The sequence below is a fragment of the Lontra canadensis genome, unplaced genomic scaffold, assembly GCF_010015895.1.
Source record: "Lontra canadensis isolate GAN:19392208 unplaced genomic scaffold, GSC_riverotter_1.0 scaffold27, whole genome shotgun sequence".
NCBI classification, from domain to species: domain Eukaryota; kingdom Metazoa; phylum Chordata; class Mammalia; order Carnivora; family Mustelidae; genus Lontra; species Lontra canadensis.
Window position 1 is genome coordinate 18,146,520 of NW_022631021.1, and position 23,305 is coordinate 18,169,824.

The 23,305-nt window shown below is 39.9% G+C and overlaps 1 protein-coding gene and 1 long non-coding RNA gene across 2 annotated transcripts in view; one reads left to right on the forward strand and one right to left on the reverse strand.

The window, feature by feature from the left end:
• Positions 1 to 4,536: 4,536 nt before the first annotated feature.
• LRRC1 (leucine rich repeat containing 1) overlaps positions 4,537 to 23,305 on the reverse strand; it is a 148,065-nt gene continuing 129,296 nt past the window's right edge. Inside the window, exons 11-14 of the mRNA XM_032864515.1 lie at positions 15,943 to 16,058; positions 9,474 to 9,646; positions 8,065 to 8,201; positions 4,537 to 6,211 (exon numbers count right to left, since the gene is read on the reverse strand). Of these exons, the coding sequence (XP_032720406.1) occupies positions 6,053 to 6,211; positions 8,065 to 8,201; positions 9,474 to 9,646; positions 15,943 to 16,058 (585 nt within the window). The 3' untranslated portion in view covers positions 4,537 to 6,052. The remainder of the gene's footprint in view (positions 6,212 to 8,064; positions 8,202 to 9,473; positions 9,647 to 15,942; positions 16,059 to 23,305) is intronic.
• Positions 6,946 to 18,941, forward strand: LOC116871682. The gene is made up of 3 exons (XR_004383479.1): positions 6,946 to 6,986; positions 17,687 to 17,762; positions 18,779 to 18,941. It is a non-coding gene; the product is annotated as an uncharacterized LOC116871682 (long non-coding RNA).

A 23,305-nucleotide genomic window follows, 5' to 3' on the forward strand; every position in this document is an offset into this window, starting at 1 on the left:
AGAGCTGACTCGGAAAAAGGACCTCAAGAGAAGCATTTGCAGATTCTATTTGCATGGCATGGGTATGGGTTGCCACTCATTATGCCCCGGGGCTAGCAGGCCCTCCTGCAGGGTGGAGACTGGAAGGTCTTTCTACAACCAGGGTGGTAGAGCCTGTTTCAAACAAAATGAAACACTGCTGAGTCACACAAGTTTTCCATTCTTCCTGTTTTCTGCCTCTTTGATTAGATGAGAGTTCCTAACTGGGAGCAATCGTTATTTGTCAAATCTTCACAACGCTTTTTAAAAGAAGGATCTGAAATAATAAATGAGTCACACCCCTCTTATTTCCCCCAAATGGCATTAAGGTCAAGTTGCAGCGCTATTGATTTCCAAGTGTTCATTATCTGTCTTTTCTCCAAGGGTAGGCTATTAAAGGTAGTGAGGATAAAAACCATTCCTAACTAATTAGCTCATTCTAGAGCTAACTGCCAGTTTTTGGAACATGTTAAAGCTCTCTCAGAGAGCTGGTTACCAAACTTTCACTTCGGTCACTGTTAGAAAACATACCAATTTTTTTTTTCTGGCCTCCCACTAACCAAATAATTTATCTCCTGTCTCTTGAGATTTGCACACAGTTTGTGACGCTAGAACAAATATCCCCTGAACATTTTCATGGCACTTACCAAGGAACAACATAATATGGAGTGGGCGGGGGAGGGGGGAGGGGACGAGGGTGGGGGTGGGGGGGAGGGACGGGCTAGTGGGAGGGCTAGAAGATGTAAAGTCACAGCTTTGGCTACCACAACTAGACACAAATGAAGGCCCCAGTCTATATAAATGGTAGCTAAATTTCATTCGGTTCTGTGCCAGGCTTTGACGATAACCTAGGCTTAAATAATCTCAAATTAAAACAGAACCATCAGGGCAATGATAAATACAACTCCGAATATAATTATAGGTTCACTGTAATTTTCACTCAGAGGGACAAAGCAAAATAAAGCAATAAATCGAGACCACGGACTCCAGTCAAGAGATGTGAATTTTAATTCCAACTCTGTCATGTGCTATTTGATCACAGAAAAGTTATTAAAACTATCTGAATATTAATTCCCCCCTTTGTGAAATGAGGACGCCATGACTTACTTCAGGGGATTGTTCTGAAAAACTGTGTTCGGTTAGCTTGGTGTGTGGCACACAGTGAGTGCTCAGTGAGCACACTACCATGTCGCTCCCCCAAGGAGACAGCTCATTATTGGTTTTAGAAATTAGATGTTGATGCTTCAAAAGGTCATTGGAAGATCAGCCCAATCAAATTCGTATCCGGTCAGAACTCAAGAGCCCTGTCCTGTCAGACTGACTGCCCACTCTCGCAGTTTAAAATGACACCGTCCTTCTGGCGGACTGTGAGGCACAAACATCCTTCTCCAACCTTCCACACAACCTGCTGAACAAAAGTAACCCGATCAGGTTCTTCTGGTCGGTTTCCCTTTCCCGCCAGCTGTCAGCTTTTCAAAAGAAAAAGCTCCAGCAAGGTGGAGGTGTCCTCTACACTCCCCAAATCAGGCTGCATTTATTTATCGTATCCCGGGTTTTCTCCATGGATGACCTATTTCTTAATTCCGCCTGCCCCTCCTGATACATAAAAGCCTCAGCGGTCTCCCTTTGAGAGAAAGGAGACAGAAAAGGAGGAAGTAATGAAAATCAAAGTAAAATAAAGTAGACGTAAGAGAGTAAATGAGCACAAGAGACCCGGACCTTAGAAACTCGAAGACCTTGTGTGGAAATGCAGAGAGACCCTTTTCTCAGGCAAAGGTTGAGTGCTTTCTTGTAGAAACTAGCTTCATCTCGTGGCTAGCTAGCTAGTAAGTCCAGTTACAATGAGGGGGCTGCTGTGAGACCACGGCTAAGCTCACCATTAAGTGAGCCGACAGGACAACTTAAGATTTCCCTCTCCAATTATGTAACTCAGGGGTCTCTATGCAACATCACAGTTGAGAAAGTGTTCTTGGCCAGAGAACCAGCATGGTGTCCTCATTTCTGAGGAACAGTCTGCTTCCTGACCACATACTCTGGCTCCATGGTAGGGACTGTGGAGCAGCTCATAACCTGCTAACAGCAGCAAGACCTGTAATACTAGCAGCCACAAACTTCCGGAGAGCTGATGTTTCATGTCTCCCACTTAATCCTCACTCTAAGACTGCAAGAGGTCTTGCCGCCCCATTTTAGAGATGAAGGACCTGAGGCCCCCTGACATTAAGTAGCTCATCCAAATCCACATGGTGGGGCTGGGAGTCAAATCTTTATGATGTAATCTTTACGATGCCAGTACTGAACAACGCTCTCAAAACCTTGAACTCCAAAGTGCTCCTTTAAAGGGCATATCTGTGCCTTTTGTTTTTAAATTATTTCACTGCACAGTCTTTTATGGATGTATTTTTTTATTTTTAAAGATTTGAGAGTGAGAGAGCACAAGGAGGGGGAACAACCGAGGAGGAGGGAGAAGCAGACTCCTGATGCAGACTCCTGATGTGGGGCTCGACCCCAGGACCCTGAGATCATGACCTGAGCTGAAGGCAGACGCTTAACTGACGGAGCCACCCAGGCGTCACTCATGGATGTACTTTAAAACATAATTTGGTTCCTTTAAAACAGCTTAGTGTTGGTCTTGGGTTGATAACTGTTGAAGTTGAGTGATAGGTATACGGAGGTTCATTATATAATTCTACTTTTGTTATGTTTTTGACTATCTGTAATAAAAAGTTTGGGTGGTTTTTGTTTTGTTTGTAGTTTTTGAATTGACTCTTTGGAAATTTGGGGGAGTCAATACAAATTGCTGGAGTGAGATTTCAACTCTCCTCAATCTCACTGAGCTACAATAACCCTGACCACCTTCTACGAACAAGCAACTCCAGGACTGTCCCTCCTCAGTGTTTGCATGGCCTTGTCATACTGCTGCTGGTGCATCCATGGCAGGGGTGTCGGTCCCTTTTACATGGCAAGACCTGGCTGACTTTCAGACGAAGGCAGAATTTTTCCCAGCCTCCACTCCACCCATGAAGCATGTCTACTCGGGCGTGGTAGATTTCCCAAGAGGCGGCAGGCTGCTGTGAAAGGTGGTGCCTGGCACCTCCACTGGGCTTCCTTACCTGTGACAGCTACCTAAGAATTTTTTAGATAGAAAGATTGGGTTGGTCAGGACCACACCTCCGAACTTGCCAGAAAAAAACAAAAACAAAACAAACAAAAAACCCACAACATCCAGGCAAATAGTTCTAGATTTCTTACCTGTACCTCTTTTCTATCAATGACTTTCATTATTTCAACCCCTCTGTTATTTTTTTTAATGATGTTATCCACTTAGGCATAATTCCCTGGCTAAAAACAGGAAATAAGGGGCCACAGGAAAAAAAAAGTAGGTGAACAGGTCATAATAATCCTTCCTGCTTTTACCTGTCACTCCCACAAGACAAACAGGCAGGCGGCACGTCGAACTCCTCCCTTTCCTGAAGGAAGGGTCAGACTGCGGGATGGGGGCCACCAGTGCTCTGCTAGGGAAAGGTCAGGAAATTCTGGCACTAGCCTCACAATGGACAGGTATCCTTTCGCATAATTAAGTTTTCCTTCTTATGACAAGAGAGGCTTCACTGGAAAAGGCTGGCATGTTCTAGAGTTGGGTCTCCTTGGTTAATGTTGTTTCCGTTGTGAGGTCTAAGCCTGGTCCCGGGACCCTGAAGGTAAAGGGCACAGCAGTGTCACCCAGCACGAACAAGTAAAATGAAAATAATTTTTTCCCTTCACAAGTAAGGGGGAAACAAAATACTAAAAGCTGAAAATAAAGCAACAAACAAAACGGGTGAATGCATAGTAAAGAACATAAGCCAAAGGAAACAGATAATTACTTACATAAAATATCCTAGAAAAATTTAAGCACACCTCTATTCTGTCTACCACATTCCCCCAAAGCTAGGATAAACTGAGTGGTAAAGGGTGGGCTTTATATGAAAACGAACAAAAAACACCATTCGAGTTCTATTGTTCTTTAGCATCAAGATAAAGCCAATTTGCTTATCCATCAGTTCATGAGTTTAATGGTATCATCTTCATAGGCCTAAAGCCTAAAGTATGCCAAAATGTTAAAATGGAAAAAAACTAAACCGGTACTCACAAATTGGGGAGCAAGGTATAAAACTGACTAGCCAGAAACCAATTCCATGCCATGGTACTTTGAACTCAATAAATAGATTTTAAAATATATACATATATACAAATAACTTAAAAAGCAAAGTGAACACAGTAAATTAATGCATAATAGTAATAGAAAGGTGTATCTGGCTGGTTGAAAACAGGTTTCTACAGAGTCCAACTGGCCAGAAAGCCAGGATCCAAAGTTATTAGTAAGAGGAAGGCACTTCTGGGGTCTGTGCTGTGTGGCACAATGGCAAGCAATTAACTCAAAACTCACCAGTAGTTTAGATATTTAATGGGTGGGAGCACATCGCCAAAGAACTCAGCTACATCTGAATACAGAAGGTGATAATTAATTTTAAAAAGTTGTATCGTTAATTCCAGGATGATTTTATTTCATGGAGAGAAAACAAAAAACCAACAGTATCATGATTTTCCTAGATACCACATAGCGACTGGTACTTTCATTGCTTTTTATGACATTATACCAAAAAAAAAAAAAAAAAAAAAAAAAAAAGGAAAGAAATCAACAGAAACATACCAAAGCATACCCCCATGCCCCTTAAATTAACAGATTTAAAATTAATACTGGAAGCAAGTATTTGTTATACTTTGATTCAAATTCTATTTACAAATTAAATTGCACTTACAAAGATAGCAACATTTCTAATATGGTTATTTTGCTTTATTGTGGTTTTATATCTCAATATAAAACTTTTAAAGCTTTCTTCCATAAAAATCATACTTTCTTTTGCAGTACATAGTTAATTTATCCACTGAATTTCTGAACCAGTTTTCTCCTTTTGTGCTTTTCTCCTCTATTTTATTTTACAAATGGCATATACCTTCCAAACAGGTACAATCAGATGCTGCACTCATTACAAGAGACTCATTCATAAAAAGTTAAAGTGTAAGACATGAAATATTAGCAGTCTAATCCTTTGGTTCCTCTTTTTAAAAAAAATCTACTGATAAAATTTACAAATTGGTGGTAACTCTTCTTTTTGGTTAAAAACAAATCCACCAGGTAGATTACTGATTAAAATCCAACACTGCTTTAAAAGTACCACACTCCTAGTCTCATCTCACTGCTCATCGATGCCACTGCGTACAACTGGTTTGACATGATTCAGGATACAGTAAGGCACAAGTGGGTGGTACAAGTGAAAACAAATACTTTAGGACTGTTTTGTGTTTTTTTTTCCTGCACAAATGCTAAAATATGTACCGTTTCCAAGATAAAATAACAAAAAAGAAATACACATTTTTTTTTGTTACGAAATACCTATACAAAATTTTTAAATTTACACCATCTGAGCTGCCAAAAAGTTTTTTAAAAAAGGATCAATTATGCGCCGTACGTAAAACTATCTCTCATCAGTAGGTCCAAGAGAACTTGGGCTCAAAATGTCCCAGCACTTTATGGGAGGGAGGAGGATCAACAAAACTTCCCTTCCTGCGCTCCCTTACCCCAACATAAGACAGAAGCAAAGGTCAGGTGTTTACAGTAGTGTATTCTACTTATGACAAATGACTAGAAGTCAGGGGAGAGGCGGCATACCGGGGGCGCACTGGTGCCCTGGCTGGCTGAGGAGCCGGAATAAGGCACTTCCATGGGGACAGCAGCAGCCCAGCATGCGGCCTGGGCCGTGATGCGCATGCGCCCACGTTCCGGGGCAGTGACGTGCACGCACACACGTTCCGGGGCGGTGACGTGCACGCACACACGTTCCGGGGCGGTGACGTGCACGCACACACGTTCCGGGGCGGTGACGGGCACGCACAACGTTCTGGTGAAGCCCCAGGGCCACGCGTTGCTCCTGGGGAGGAGACAGGATCTCAACAGCAGGGGAAGACACGGGAGGTAAAACTTGGAGGTGAAGTTCTATACAGAAGTGGTCACTCGGTCAATGGCGTGATTGACCTCGTTTTTGTTTGAATCCAGTCCTTTAGCAGCATTCATGTCATTCCGTAAATTCTCCACTGTCTTTTTCATGTTCTTTAGCTCCCCTGGGTGTGGAGTGGCTCGCCGCAGAAGTGTTCTCTGAAAACAAGCAGGGGAGTGAGTGTGTGGGTCTTATGTCATTACTCTTTCAACAGGCAGCTTCAGGGTGGGGGCACTCGGGGACAAAGCCTCCCTTCTCGGGATGCAGGCGCTCGGAGGGGGCAGAAGCGCCTCCTTGGGAGCCCCGCATGCTGCTTATCAGCTGCTCACTGGCAGTTCAGGGAGATGAAGGTGTCAGGGGCACCTCAACTGGTCTACCTAGAAGGGTTACTTTCAGAATAAAAGAATACTCTGTAATATGTAAGATTAGCGTAAGATAAAAATTAAGTTCCATGAAGGGCAAGGAAACAAAGATTTTTAAGATGTTGGTGTGGGGTGTGAAGAAAGAAAAACATAAAGGGGTAAACAAATTCTAACTTACAATCATTGCAGTGGTCTACCACTACCTGAAGTGGATTTGGCTTCCTTCAACATGGAGGCATGGGAGTGGAAGGAAAAGGGAAGTGAGAGAGAGAAGAGCTGCTTTTCTTGGCCGCTATGTGTCTTATTTGTGTTTACTAAAGAGAGTTCACATTTTTCTAATAAAGGCCATAGTGCTGGGAGTGAAGTGTCCGGGAAGGGACAATCTTTAAAAAAAACTCTTATTTGACCTAGCAGGTGCTCTCTGGCTCCTAAGACAGCATTTCTGTCGAGTAAATGGCCTGTCCAAGGAGTTTCAGGAGAAGGAGCCTAAAGTACGGTGACACAACAGCCAAGAGCACTACTGAGACAGTGAAAGAACCGGTGAATTCCTCATCCTCCGGCAAGCCAACAGGTAAGCACTGAGGACTCCTTTCTGCTGAAGTCACTTTGTTGTGCCTAATTCCCATTCTGTGCTCCATTACTGTAAACATAAAATCCCGTTTGGTGACAGCTGGAATAACAGACACCACAGCAGTCATTTAAAAGCCACCCTTTGCTTTGGGGGCTGTAGGTACTCCCTCTTAGCTCCGCTTATGAAAATCTCAATTAGCAAAAGGAGTTTAAGAAGCCAAAGTTAACATGTAATAATATTTCAAGAGTTGTCACAGACTCCTGAAGACATCAGCTGGCCGACAGACATTTTTAAAGTGTGGATAGAGTAAGGCTAAGTAATACCTTCAAATCTATTCCTGATTTTTGAATGAAAACTTGTAAATAAACCCAACTAAGATCGCAAGCACTCTGCCTGAGGCTGAAGAGAAGAATGATTAATTAAATAAAGGACAGAGAGAAGGACAGAGAGAAGCACAGCTCCACAGAAGGCAAGCCAAGTAACACTCTGAAGTGCAAATGGAGTCATTGCCATACACCTCTAAATGGTGGTGGGGAGGAGACTTCATTCACCAAGAACAACAAAAACAGAAAACAAATTTCTGGTGTCTGGGTGGCTCAGTTGGTTAAGCATCTGCCTTGGGCTCAGGTCATGATCCAAGGGTCCCGGGACTGAGTCCCGCCTGGGGCTCCCTGCTCAATGAGGAGTCTGCTTCTCCCTCTGCCCCTCCTAGTGCTTATACACTCTCTCTCTTGCAAAAATAAATAAAATCTTAAAAAAATAATAATAAAAAAGGGGAAAAAAAACCCAGAGCAAATTCCCAGTTTACCGGAGGCAAGAAAGGATGCTATCACAAATAAGGAACAAGAGTATAAACTATTCCAAGAAAAAATCCCAAAAGGTCCATTTGCTTTATATACATTTGGTGAATCAGTACCTAGAAATACCTAATTTTGTCTTCTAAAAAATTCTTACATGCTGAAGGCTAAGCAGAGAACAATTTGAAATTAAAAGAAATCCTTATTAGGTGCCACTATTGGTCTTGGAAGGCTTTTAAATTTTGCATTTTCAGGGAGGCCAACAATCTCCATTTCTATACCGTTTCATTGTCTTCTTCATCTCTCTCATCTTCCAAAAATCGGATTGCACTGACTCTGTTCACTGCACGCTCATTCCAGGTGTCATCCGGGACATCATTCACCAAGCTCTCCAGTGCCCCACAGCGAGGGAGGTTCTCTGTCATGACAAAGACCACATCAGCTGGGAACCTGAGTTTGTGTGACTGGTAACTGCTATGTAGTATTTCAAAAAAATTAGAAAAGAATCTAGGACAGGGTTACCCTTTCTTTTCAATGTTGCATAATTCTATTTGAGATCATATAAAATATCTGCCAAACTAATGTTTAGTATTTCATCACAGAATGTCATCATAATTTATAGAATCCTTTTTCACAATTCTTTTCTATAAGCTAACTTTAAAAACTTTATTGTGGTGAGGGGGTGCCTGGGTGGCTCAGTCAAACATCCAACTCATGATCTCAGCTCAGGTTTTGATCTCAGGGTTGTGAGTTCAAGCCCCCTAATTGGGCTCCATGTTGAGTATGGAGCCTACTTAAAAAGACAAGACAAAAAACAAAAAACCTTTCTCATGACACTGATGTAGTTGTACATGTTGGACTCCAGTACTTTCCTTAGTAACACTTCTGTTGTCTTCCCCTTGGGGTCTTAAAAGCTCCTCTAACAAGGTTGGGATTGGCAAAATGGCTTTGGGGCTTTTCCACCTAGGGGATTCCTGTTCTCCCAGTGCACTCTAGTTCTCTTTTATCAAAACCAACTCTCAGCAGATTTATAATGGCAATTTGATGTTAGTGTGAATATTTTTTAAAACCACACATAATTTATAAAACAAAGATACAATGACTTAAAATAACAGACTGGCCTAAAAACTATTTGTCATTGGGGGCACCTGGGTGGCTTATTCGGTTAAACACGGACTCCTCATTTCAGTTCAGGTCATGATTCAGGGTAGTGAGATCAAGTTCCAGTCAGGTTCCGCACTCAGTGTGAAGTTAGCTTGAGATCGCACTCCTTCTCCCTTTGCCCCTCCCACTCCTGCTCTATCTCTGTAAAATAAATAAATCTTAAAAAAACAAAAAACAAAAAAACCTGTTTGTCAGTGGTGTTCTAATCCTCTAAACTACCAGTCTGGATTTTAAGGGACTCTGTCAACTTTTTAAAGAGTACTTGTGTTTTCAGTCTTAGCAATAATTCAAATACAAAAGGCTGTTTAAGAAATTTCAGATATGATAAGAAGGTGTGAGGGGTACTTTTTCTTTGAAGGTACAGAGGAAAGAACCTTCCCAGAGGACATCCACAGTGACCTCACCCAGGCTGGCTCTAGGGGCACATTAGACAAATTACAGACGCACATGGGAGTAAGAGGTCTTATGGATAGGTATTAGCTCCTACTAATTCTCATAGCCATGTGAGTATTGTTCTTAATTTCACCTTGGCAAGTAGGTTCAGAAGGCAGCTGAGGAAGCAAGACACAGGTCAAAATCTTCTCTCCTGTGGTGTGGTCTGTGTCCGTCTGGAACGTGAGTAGGGGCTGCGACTGGTTGTCAGACAACCACAAAGCCTTCAGCTTCAAGGCGGTCAGGGATAAAGGCAGATGTAACAGCCTAATTTAAAGCAAAAGAAGACATCAAGGTCTCAGATTTTATAATTACATCAGCACCTCTGGCCACAGGGCAAAACATTAGGAGGTTTGGATTTAAAGAGAAAAAAAGCCAGTCTGACCATGGAAGGACGCAGTAGCAGGAGTTCTTACTGAGTCAATGGCAACAGCCTCCTTGATGAAGGCCTGTTTTCAGTAGCACCTGGCAAAAATGAGGAAGAGTGGAAGGAGATTCCTGGGGTGCTGAAGAATTTAAGTGGCAGTTATAATAAAGATGAAAACATTTTCTTCCTGCACTGCATTTTCTTTGTCTAAGGAGATTATTTTAGGTATCCATCTTAAGCTTGTATCTTCTAGTTTCTAGAAACTTCCACTTCCCCAGACTCCTATGGGATAGTTAATGTCCACTTCACATTGTTTCAGTTTCAAGTGAGATCATATGTATTAAAGCACTTTAAAAACTGTAATGTGACACCTAAAGATTAATTCTATATTAATGTTCGCACACATGTCTGACAAAGTGACTGCACCTAGTTAACTCTATTTAGCAAAACCAGCACCGGGAATCATATACATTTGTATTCACCAAAAGACTACTTTAGTGCGGTGGTTCTTAACCAGGGACGCTTCTGCCTCAGGGACATCTGGCAATGTCTGTAGACATTTCTGGGTGGTACTCTTGGCATCTAGTGGGTAGAGGCCAGGGATGTTGCTAAATATCCTATAATGCTTAGGAGAGCCGCCACATCAAAGAATTATCTGGCTCAAAATGCTAACAACGGCTGGGGGTGAAAAGACTGCTTTAGTAAAAACCAATGCCTTATACAAGTCTACTAATGCACTATGAAAACAACCAAACCTCTGCAGATACCAGGAATTTAAGGTTTAATGAAACTAAGGTTGTATTTGATCAAGTATTTTTACTCTAAAGATGGCTCCATGTGCATTAAATTATAATCTCAGCAGTAACTTTACAAGCTGGACAGTAATGAGCTGACTGCATTCTGTAGCCACAAGATAAGGCACATTTTCTTAAAGAAATCCTTGGCCCATGAACTCCGTAAAGAAATCACATGGCAGCATGTATTGCTGGAGCTCTTTTATGAACTTGCACACCTGTCTCCAGTTTAACACATGTGGGAGGTCTACATGTACAGCTTATTTACCGAGAGATCAATACTGCATTATCAGACATAGATGCCACTCTGAATGGGCAGGCTTAAGGAAAATTAATTCAAACTCTATGTAGGGATATGAAGAGAAGTTGTACTCTAATATTATTAAACTAATCTAAATAAAATGTAAGCACAGAATGTTGTTACTTTAACAAATGAAGTAAAAATTATCAAAGAGTACGTGGAGTGTTAACAACAAATGCATTATTAACAAACTTCCAAAGAACAAATTAGTATTATTTACAACATATTTCCAATATACTAGTTATGGAGATGACAAAATTATTTTCTTTTCCTAACAATTAGTCTAGCAAAGGTTGGCCCATCCCATGCATACGTACTGGGTGCAGTACTGAGTCAGTGGAATTGTACCTTACATGAGAGTTAGGTTCTAGAGTTAATGCATCCATGAGACCTGCATATGTTAAAGTACCCTTGAGAAGTCTCTGTGTATCGTATACTCTAGTACTTTGCTAATAAGGGCCAAACTGAGTGAGAAATACATATTTTTAAATCCCAGAATCTACTGAGTTCAGTGACAGGCTCACACCATGAAGGATGCCCAAGGGATCTGAGGAAGCAGGCCTTTACAGCTCCACTTCCTATTCTGAGATGTTGGGTCTTTGAGTGAGATAGAAAGTGAAAGCTCTTATGCTTATACAAAAAATTATTCCTGCCTCGGCCCAAAGGCTGTCACACATTTATTCAAATGTAAGGAAGTTAAAGACAGACATGTATTTGCCAGATCTGATGACAGGGATTTTTTTAAAACAATATCCTAGCACACTGTGAAAGCGTTAAGTACTTTAACTCTTTTTCATTTTAATGAATAAAGGGATGATTCTTTTGAAAGTTTCAGGATCTTACACAAGAAATTTACAGTCAGTATCTCTAGATTTCTTACTCATAAGAGCATAAAGAAAAAAATAGTTGAGATTTGAAAACTGGCACAAAACACAAATACTCAAACATGGTCATTGTATCTTCTCAGAATAATGGGCTTTGCAGCTAAGTGCTAAATAAAGCAAAGGCATAAATAAAACACTAAACAGTGCATCAATAATAAGTAACAGCTTCCAAGGATAGCAAATCATATGATAAAAGTTAAAATAAACTACAGTCTCTACAACAACAGATCTTATAATCATATTCAACCAAGCCATATAAGATTAGTGACTTGTCTGGAACACCAGTTTCCCCGTCAAGAATCAGTGCCAGCTTGAACATGGCTGCTGCCAACTGAGCACACACCTCTGGTACCTTCTGTATACTGCAGACTCAACACAAGAAACCACAGCCCTATTTGTACACATCTCACATCTCCCTGTTTTATTAAGGACCGCATCCCCTCAAAATAAAAAGCCTGTGGTTACTATTTATATCAACGGTACAAGGACTAAGGCAAACGAATAACCATACCATGAGCTATGTCTCTCATTTCCAATTAAATCCCTGACCAACTAACCTGAGGTGACCTTCCCCACCTCCGCACTACTGTAGCAATTGTGCTGTCAAATTTACTTAACAACTACACATGGCCTATTGACCTATAGTTGCATGCTTCTTACAACTGAATGTTTCATCTTTTACCTCCTACTAGAATTTTTAGTTCCCAGCAAGTTTTCAAAACTGCTTAAAGATATGAAGAGAAAACATATCAGTGGGAAAATTTAACTAGTACTAAAATATCTAAAGGGAAAGCCCCCTGTAACCTCAGGCCTCCACTCTGCCTCTATGGGAACTATTATTAATGTTTTGTTATAATACATAGATAGGTTGTTTTAAAAGCAAAAACAAAAATGAGAATGCTGTGTTATGTCCAATAGCTATTCTTCTTACTCGGTACCATGGGCATCCTGTGTTACTACACAGAGAAATTATGTCACTCTTCTAACTACTTACTATTCCACAGTACAAGTACACTGCTATGTTGTATTTTGCCTTTTAATAGTTTTTCTCCATTTTACTGAGCTATAATTGCCATGTAACATTGTGTAATTTTAAGGTGCACCTGAGATGATTTGATACATTTATATATTCCCAAGTGACTACCACAGTGGAGTTTTAGTTAACATCTCCATCCAGTCACATAATCACCATTTTTCATGCATGTGCGTGTGTGTGTGTGTGTAGCCCATTCAAAGATCTATTCTCTCAGCAAATTTCAAGGATATAAGGCAGTATTAAGTATAGTCACCATGCTATACATTAGGTCCCCAGAACTTATTCATCTTGTAACTGGCAATTTGTACCCACTGATCAATACCTCCCTACCTCCCCTACTCTTAGCACATGGTGACCACCATTCTACTCTCTATTTCTAGGAGTTTGGCTTTTTTAGATTTCATATGTAAGATCATACAGGATTGTCTTTTTTTGTGTGACTTATTTCACTTAGCATAATGCCCTCAAGGTCCATCTATATTGTCATAAATAACATGATTTTCTTCTTTCTTAAGGCCGAATAATACTCCATTATATGTATCATACTGCATCTTCTTTATCTGTTCATCTGCTGATATTGTTTAGGTTGTTTCCATATCTTGGCTACTGTGAACAAGAGAGCACAGATCTCTTTTCAATATCCTGTTTTCCTTTCATTTGGCTATATGCCAGAAGTGGGATTGCTACAGCATATGATAGTTAAATTTTTAAATTTTTGAGGAACCTCCATACTGTTTTCTCTAATGGCTACACCAATTTACATGCCCACCAGCAGCAGGGAACAAAGGTTCCCTTGTCTCCCCATCCTTGCTAACACTTGTTATCTTGTTTTTTTTTTGTTTTTTTTTTTTTTTTTTAAATAACATCCACTCTAACAGCTGTGAAGTAATATGTTTTAATATTTTTAAATTTAATTTTTGGGATTATAAAATTCAAAGGTACAAACTATTTCTCCATTGACAGCCACTGTTTCTAGTATTTGGTACTACTCTCCCTCAAAGATTCTCAAATACTAGATATTGTGTAGTGGGGGGGATAGTCCTATGGGAAAGAGTAAGAATTAAGGAAATGGATTCTGTGTCCATGGGTTGCTGATGATAAAAGACATCTTCTCTGTTACTGTACCAAAAGATTTGATATTTGGTTTCCAAGTGGCATTTTATAGTTACCCTATCAAATTTGTCGAAGAAAATTTGTGGAAACTAATATATAGTCTGTGTTATTTGCTATTTTTACATGCTTGAGAGAAGAGGCAAAACTTCTGTTGTATGTGGTATGATTTCCCATGGTGTAACATTTCTGTAAGCTAAAAAGCTGACATTGTAGCCTTTTTTTTATTAGTTTCTATACTAATACTTTAAGTAAGTAGTAATTAAATATTTTAATAGGTTTAAAATTTGGCTATGAATCTGTATATACATGTGACACATTAAACTGACTCAGATGACAGATACGTAACTCTACTTTTTAATGGGGTTTTCTCCACTCCAGCCCAAGCATAATAAACATTTAACTTTCCCTTCTGAGAACTAGAGATTAGAGCCTTCACTCATGTGAAAAACAGTTTTCAGGCATCAGAGCCATCTTCTGCTCAGGAATTAATGATGCAATTTCATGCTCACAGGTGTGGCAAGAGTCTGGGAAGGTTGGGCGTTACTGAGTTTCTACTGCTGGAGTTTAGGAAAGAACAATCCTTCCCAAGCTTTATGCTGCACACGAGACTCCATTCAGCAGAAAGTCAACACTCAACTCAAATTAATCCTGAGTTTCTAGTAACCAGTCAGTGGTTTAAGAATCTATCAAGATGTCCTAAAAGCCTTCACTTGAAAATGGTGGGCCCCCCTCTTAGGTTCACTGAGTCCTGCTATTTATTAGCGCCACAACCTACAATCCATTGGCCAGCATGAGAAACGGTGGCTTGTGTCTGACCTAAGTGACCAGTTAATTAGCACTTAGCACACAATCCCCCAAACACTCTTCCGACCGCTGTTGCTATCTCTCATTTAAAATCATTGATCATTTTCTCCTGGCTGGGCACTTTTCCTCCTATCTAACTATGTAACACTCGAAAGCATTTTTAAAATTCCTTTGGTGATGCAGCCTGTGATACAAGGTATTTCGCAGTGGCCACCTATTCACTCTGCAAAACTAACATTTTTAACATTTTCATTTGGGTGACAAATATTTACCAGGTTCTATCATGTACCAGGCACTGTGCAGGGATAAAAGGCACAGTGGCCCAGATACCACATCTGACGTCACACAACTTTAGGTTTAGACATTCACACACGCATAGGCTGGCAATTATTATATGGTGCTGTGAGTCCTATGTTAGGGGGAATTCAAAGAAGCAGGCTCCATACAAAGAAAGCTCCCTGGAGAAAATGAAAACAGCAGTGGGAATCAGAGAAGAGGGTCTCAGGCAGAAGGAGTAGCTGGTCTAGGCTCCAGGGAAAGAAAGGGCACATGCAATCTGAGGTGACGAAGTTAGTTCAGACTGGCTGAAACAAATCTATATTCTACACAGGTGAACAGAAGGCATATTCCAAAACCAGGAAGTGGTCTACCATGACCTCTCAAGCACAACTTGAAAAATGGTACTGCTGTGACCTTGGGGTATACCAGTTGGGTAGCTCTTCACTTTGATTATGACCACTTGGTGATTCTGACATTAGCCAGAGATCCTTTGGCCAGAAATGTGCCCCCGAATACAATTTTGTTTACAATTTCAGGGGGTTCAGAATCACCAGCAAAGTATATCAAGATCCCTGGTTAAAATACAGTTCAAATTTGTTCAAGCTCATTCTTCAGAGAAGGAAACCCAGAGGCGCACGATGACTTATAAAAGCTACAAAGTTAAGGTAAAACCTAAGTATCCCAGTTCTCAGGCAGCACTGTTTCCCTCACATCACTGTACTGCTGTTCTGGGAAGCATTTCTACAGAAGGGTCTACTTAAATGTCAAAGTGCCTCCCACTCAGGTCATCCCTGACCTCTTCTACTCCATCCAGCTCCATCACTCCTGCTCTCAGATTAACAATTTTCTGGGTCCTGGGTCATTCAACTAATACATATTCTAAAAGATGGAGCAAAGGCAAGATGGCAAAGACACATGATAAAAGGTTGGGGCGAATGAACATTTGGTTCTTTTTCTCAAAAAAAGCAAACCAGAACATGCTTACCTGTTCCCTGCCACATCCAGGACATGAAGCTCTGTGGCCTGCGACACCTCTGAAGGTATCCGAGTTAGTCTGTTGTCACGCACACAGAATACAGTGAGGCTGCAGCACCCTCCAATCTACAATGAGAAAGAAAATACATCTTTTTTCCAGGTTTTTTGTGAAAGATGGTGGTGGGACTGGAGTATCTTGTTTGTCAAATGGCATGAAAAGGACACATAAAATGATACCACATGATTTTAAGTTTCACTGAGACCAACTATGATTAATTTAAATCATACGAAACACTAAGTAGTCCAGTAAGTTCATAAAAATCTCATCAATGCATTAAATGTATATGTTCTAAATTAAATCAAGAAAATAAACAGTACAGTTCAAAAAAATCTCATTCTGAAAAGCAAGTCATTTTCCGTTGCTATCTAATGCAACTGTATTTTTTAAATATGTTAACTAGGCTACCCAGGTCCAGACAAATATTATTTGGTAATATAGGTAATATTTGGTAAATATTATTTGGTTATTAAGAATTCTAAGTTTCAAAAATAAGGCCAAGAATGATACATACACACCCCTTCGAAGACCTGCCCATTATATTAAATCCAGTGTTCCCAGTGTCCCCAGTTCATTTCAAAAAACAAAAAACAGAACAAAAAAAGAAAAAAGGAGGAGGAAAAAAAAGGATCCTGGATAGACAATACAGTACATTAATTTTCTACTATACATCTTTTAACTACTTTTGGTCACTCACAGCTTAATTTAGTAAATATTCATTTCCCTTTCACAAAATCAACAATATTTTAGCAAAAACTGAATGTGGTAAATACACGTATTAATCTGGTAAACTTAATGCTTGTAGAAATATCTACATCCACGACAAATTTGATTACTATTTTTTTATTTATTTTTAAAGTCAGCGATTCAAAGATAATTGAGCTTTATATGAGCCTGGTTTTCAAAAAAAGAACATAAGCACAAAAGAACTGAATCAGTCTCTTGAGCAAACTGGCCAGGGTTTCTATGGTCAGGAAAGCTGAACCAAAGGGATAGAAAAATAACTCAATCTCAGACACAACATTCTGCAGGACTCCATACAGTACTACATTCTTCCTGTACTCACTATCCTGACCCAGAGCGACTGCAAGCAAAGGCTCATGAAGGAACCTATTGATGTTTCTCTGACACATGGAAAAAATACTCCACAGCTTCCCACTGAGGAGAGGCAGAAGACTTGCATCTTCAATTATATCTGAGTACATCTTATACCCTTTTCTATGTATACATGTTTAATACATGTATATACCTTAAAAAAGCAGAATGCATATTTATGAAATTGCTACATAATTACCTTCATGAACAATCTTACTATGTCTTCCCCTAAGAGTTAATATAAAGACTTGAGATCATGTATTTAACCACAGTATTTAACCATAATGGATGTAAAAGAAAACATATAAGAAAACACGAACTAACATTTGTCTAAAATGGATTACACCCAGATATGTAGAAAGGCTTTTAGATTGTCTCCATGATCTTTCAGTGTTCACATTTCCCATCCCACCAACTGGTGCATTCACTACCCTCTAAAACGTAACATTTTGATTCCACTGTGTCTTACAGAAATGCTCTTTTTTTCTGTCCTTCTAAATCTTATCAACTGTCCAGAAGTAGCTAAACATCCTCTACACCATCGAGTCTTCCCCAAACCCCACAGTCCACACTGATACACTGCTCTGTGTTTCATTTGCAGTTATGGTCTATACAAACCCTCTGACAGATTGTTTCACTGAGTTAACTTGCACATGTCCATATAACCACAGTGCGTGGTAAGTACAGTACCCATCCTACCCACTCATCAACTTTTCTCATTTAGATATGTTTATATGCTTATGTTTATTTACTTACTAGTGAAAGGCTGCTACTTGAAGTTAATATCTCCTTCTATGTGTAGAAATGAAAACCACAAAACTCTTTTTAAGAATCATTAGAGAGGGCTCTCTTAGGTTTTATAAATGCAGGGCCCCAATATCATGCCCTGAAAGAGATCTACAATAGGATCTTTAAGGGGCTTGGCATTCTTCCCTCTTGAGGAAGGGAATCATTAGTTTTACTCAGATGCCCAGGAATATTATGGAAGGAATCTAAGCTTTGAATGAAGATAGAGGATAGATATGATTAGATTTTCTCTGATAAACTGAGATGATCCCAACAAAGATCTATTCATGGGAAGAAATCCCCAAGTTCCTCATGGAGGGGAACCCCTCGTGACTCTGCTCCCCATGCACTGGCTCTAGGTTCAGTGGTGGGTCTGTGTGCCATGTGGGAGGTCTTCCAGGTCAGCATGGGGCTGAGGCTGGACCTCACCTTAACCTTATCATCCTGGCCTGGCTTTAACACAATAAGATTTATCTGTACTCCAGGGAGGCAAAGCAGTTATGCAAATAGACAACCCTCACAATGGCAAAATTAACTACTGGAGCGTGTACAGAACTGAGGTTGCATCATAACTGTGGGCACTTTGTCATGAAGCTGTCCACTGCTCCAGCCACCTGTTGGGTATCTGTTTGGGGCCCTAATACTATAGCATGTGAACATTTTCAATTTGTATCATGTACATATACTACCTATTAAAAATTAACTCATTAAAATGGGTCAGAGAGGGCTCTAATAGCTGTTGAAGCAATAAAAATTCTGGACAAGTAAATACCTCTTAAGACTCTGGGAGGGGGATAATGTGAATTCCCAGTGGAGTGCGTGAGCTATGTACTGTGTTTACATCTCATTTATTTATTTTTTCTTTTTCTTTTCCCATTCTAATCTCAAATCCATTTGAGACCTCAAGGAGTGGAAAACAATTGTATTCAAGAGCCTGCTAGGCACTCTGGGTTGTCACAGCAGGCAGAGTGACCTCCTGATCTCCACTGTCGAAGGGTTTCGGAAAACAATGAAACAATGCCCACAAAGAGAGAGTGTTATTGCCAGTGTGCCTGGACGCCTTCATCACCCTCAGATGCAAGTGCCATCCCAGGCAAAACAGTGCACAAACAGAGACCTTTTTCCAAATCATCCAGGAAGGGATGGCATGAGCCTTTGGCTTTGGCTTTGAGAAAAAAGACTATTAAGCAGTAAAAACCATAATTCAAAAGGTACAGTTTTCACAGACATCAGAGCGGAACATGGAGCCCTGGAATGGATGCTCTGGGATCACACAGACCTGGGCTGGACCTGAGACTCAATCCTGTGTTTTGTGTGTTTGACTATGTTACTTTAACCAAAAGTAACAATCAGGATTCAATTAAATGAAACCACAAACACAATTTAGCACCTATCATAGAACCTGGTCTAGTAAATGTGGCTGGCAAACCAATATGACGGTTATTGTCTTTTCAAGAAGTCAAAGTCCTGGATCCAAAGGACCAGGTGAGTCAACACTTGGGTGCCTGCTGTGTTGTTGGAAGTGTGCTGACGTTGTTGAGTTCCTCCCAGAACATCCCTGACCTTCTTAAAAATCTCTCCCTTGTGAGGCATCACGGTGACAAAATGACAAAATGTCAAAATGTCACTGTGTTAAATACTAGGGATAAATACACTGTGACTTTACTGCTAGTGAAGCACTGGTGTGATCTCAGTACTGTAGGATACATATGGCTCATGTGTGTTTCTGCTTTCTCTCTCAGGTCCAGGAGGTAGTTTACCAGGTCCTTAGTGATCGTCAGAATAAAATGCCTGTACCATTTAGAAATTCTGGGAAGCAGAGTCACTGTTTAAATAACTTATTACCACCTATGTAGGAAGCTGATATTTTTATACTTCCTAAAACCACATAATAGTACCTTCCCAGAATACAAGGGGTTGGACTTGGAGAACTACAGAATGTAGCAGAGAATCTTTGTTTTGCTGGTTTGTGTATCTTAATTCCAGATGATACCTTCCTTCACTGTTTGGACCTGATTTAACCCATCTGGAGGAGATGGGACCTGCTGGTCATTGAGCAAACCCTTAGTCGGGTCAGCTGTGCTACATGTTAATTGCCTGGAGGTGACATTATTCAAGAGGAGATAATCAGTCAGTGATCCAAAGAGAAAGCCTGTACTAGTCATCATAGCCTACCTATATTCCATTTTCTGAACACATGCCCCAAGTGTGAAGAAACTTTCATTTTTCCTTCAGTATTGGCCTTTTAATATTCTGTGTAACAGAATGAAACCCTTATTTCACTGGCAGAAAGGGAAACGAACAATAAGCGAAATCTGGTGAAAATACAATTTGAGCTGTAATAATATGGTGAGTAATTTTAGAAAGCAAAGACTGTTTTTTGCTTTTCCCATCATTATCTGTGGCATATTATTCTAATGTTCCTATTTCATAAATATTCTGGAAATCATGTGGCTTTGGGACTTCCTGAATTGTTGGGCCACTGACATCAAAATATCCACTAATAATTACAGCATTTTTCATTTCTAATTATAAAACAGTAAGTTACATTGATTGGAAAATAAAAACCATAAATACGCACATGTAAAGGCACAAGGAAAAAACTAAGACCAAATCCTACCCCAAAGGGATAATCGATATTAACATTCTAAAGTACAATCTTTCGGTATTATTGCCACGCATTTGTGATTTCATATATATATACACACACATATATACATATGTATATATGTGTGTGTATTATATATAGTGATTTCATATATATATAGATATATATTTTACATATAAATTTTATACACGCGCGCACACACACACGCTTTGATGAAATTAGGAGCAACACTATGATCTTCAGCACTTCTGTTTACATATGACATCAGGAATGTCCTCCCAGATCAGTATGTTTCTAAAAGGACTTTTATTGACCACATAACTATTTCATTCTACAGATGTCTTACAAATCACAAATCTCCCACGTAAGACACTGCTAATTGGTTCTGCCATTTTGTGTAATCTTGGGCGAGTTACTGTAGCTGAGTCTGGGTTTCCGGGTCTTTTGGATGTTGATAACGACTTACCTATACCTCACAGGACTGTTGTGAAGATTAGACATGGATATGGAGGAAAGCACAGTGCCGGCCACATGTGAGTTGCCCCTACATCTACATGAGAAATAGCCTTTTGCCTGGTTTTCCTGTGTACCACAACTGTGTTCCTAGGACAAAGCCCTAGAAGTGGCATTGCAGAATCAAAGGGTATGAACACTTTCAAAGGTTTCAATATTACTGTGTTCCCTTCCAGAGAAGATGTAATAATTTATACTTCCCTATCATTTATGCATTTTCCCATACCCTCGCCAGCATTTGGCATCATTTTTTTTTTAATCCTGATAAGTTCATAGGTCAAAAAGTTTCCATTAACATTTCTGTGAATGCTGATGGTGCTAAAATTTTTTCACATCGATAATCATTTCTATTTTTTCTTCTCTGAATCACTTATTGCTTATTGTGATGGGTTCTTTGCTTCAATTTGTCTAATTTTCTCCAGTGGAAACCTCTTTTTCTTAATCATTGGGAAGCATTTCAAGTAGAGTGAGGCGAGACCTTCTTAATCTGTAATGTTCTAAGTCTCCTCTGGCCCTCAGGGTGTCTCTACCTTCTTGAAGATCAGAAATCTAATTTTCACGTAAGACAAATCTATCAACTGGGTTTTGTTTTTGTTTTTGTTTTTTTTAAGACTTCTTTCCACTTTCAAGTTTGGAAATGCCTTCTCCATTTTGAAATCCAATGGCCAACTATGTTTTATTCTTGTATTTTTAGGTTTTACCTTACCCCTTTTAGCAATAATCCATTTTAGAATATGATGGAAGTTTACACTAAATTGTAATAAGAAGACAGAAAGCTATTCATAAAACGAATTCTCTCTCTGAAAATCAAAATATTATGGGTAATTAACATTTACAGAGTGCCTGTTTAAAAACAAAAACAAGATTTGATGAATGATCTGTAAATCCTATCTTTTGACTGCGTAAGTGTGATGAAGTCAAGATCACTTTCATTTTGACTTAATGGAGACAAAAGACTAGACTCTAAACTTGGACACATGCTCAATTTGTTCCAGCCAGAAACTCTTTAAATGGTGCAGATTGTTCAAAGGTAAGATTTGGCTGGGGAATGTTATGAAGTTGCTGGCTCTCTTTCCTCATACCCACAATCACACATAAACTAACTCCCTGTCTGTCCACGCATCACACAACACGGTCTCTTTTTAATTCTTCCCTCCACCAAAAACATGCGTTTTTTAGGGAGCCTTCTTTCCCCCAGAAGCATACACACTTACATGACAGGATGAGAAATAAAAGACACAATTAAGTTGCTTGAAAAATGAGAAGCATGCCACATGTAGCAAATAAAGCAAATCTAGCCTTTCCATTAGAGAGAGAATTGTGCTGACAAACTGGAATTCAGTGAAGACAGATGAGCTGCCACGTTATGCCTTTTGGAATTTCTGAATAACTTAAAATGTAATTCACAGAAAAGCATTCTTTTGGGGGAGAGCAATCTGAACAAACCTGACAACTGACAAACACATAACAAAATAAGGTTCCAGGCCATGCAGTCATTTAAAAGAAAACAAAAACAAAACTGCGTTTAAAGGAAAATGTCCAATATTTTACAATGAGGAACACACAAAGCAGTCAGTTGATTTGAAATCTTCATGCATTTAAGAAGCAAAATGGAAGTTAGAGATGCAACTATGGTCTGAACAATACTTACAAGATAACAAGTTTACCCGACTTTCCTAAATTTCCAAGCAGCTAACAATTAAGAAAACAAGAGACATTCATTGATTTGCAAATGTTTACTACAAATAACACCACAAAACACAAACAGAATCTATAATTGTGACCCACACAGTACATTTTCCCTCATTTGGGAAAAACAAACAAACAAAAAAAAACCAAATAAATGTTGCCAGAGACTAAGGGGCCGTGCTCTAAAACATGATATACACTAATATCAAATTAAAAAAAGACAAAAAATAGAAAGAACTACATGGCACACAGGACCAATCGCAGCTAATACAACTGTGGGTTTGGGGCATATATATTGAATCGGTCAGCATTTCGGTTTAGATGTGTCATACACGCAACTTGATTGTTCAAGAGAGAGTAGTAGAGTTTTGCAAGTGCAGAATCCAATCATGGAAAGTACAGGATATGACCAAATGGTATCAAGCTTGGAGGCAGAGCAAGTACACACACACACACGTAGTCCCTAGGCCCAGCCCCGCTCCCCGATTCCACACACACGCACACACATGCACGTGTGCACGCGGTTACGGGGCCTACCACACTCACGCACTGCAGAGACTCATGGCACAGCTGTGCTGTGCAGACCAACATGACACACTTCACAGTCAGGTGGCCTACAGTGGT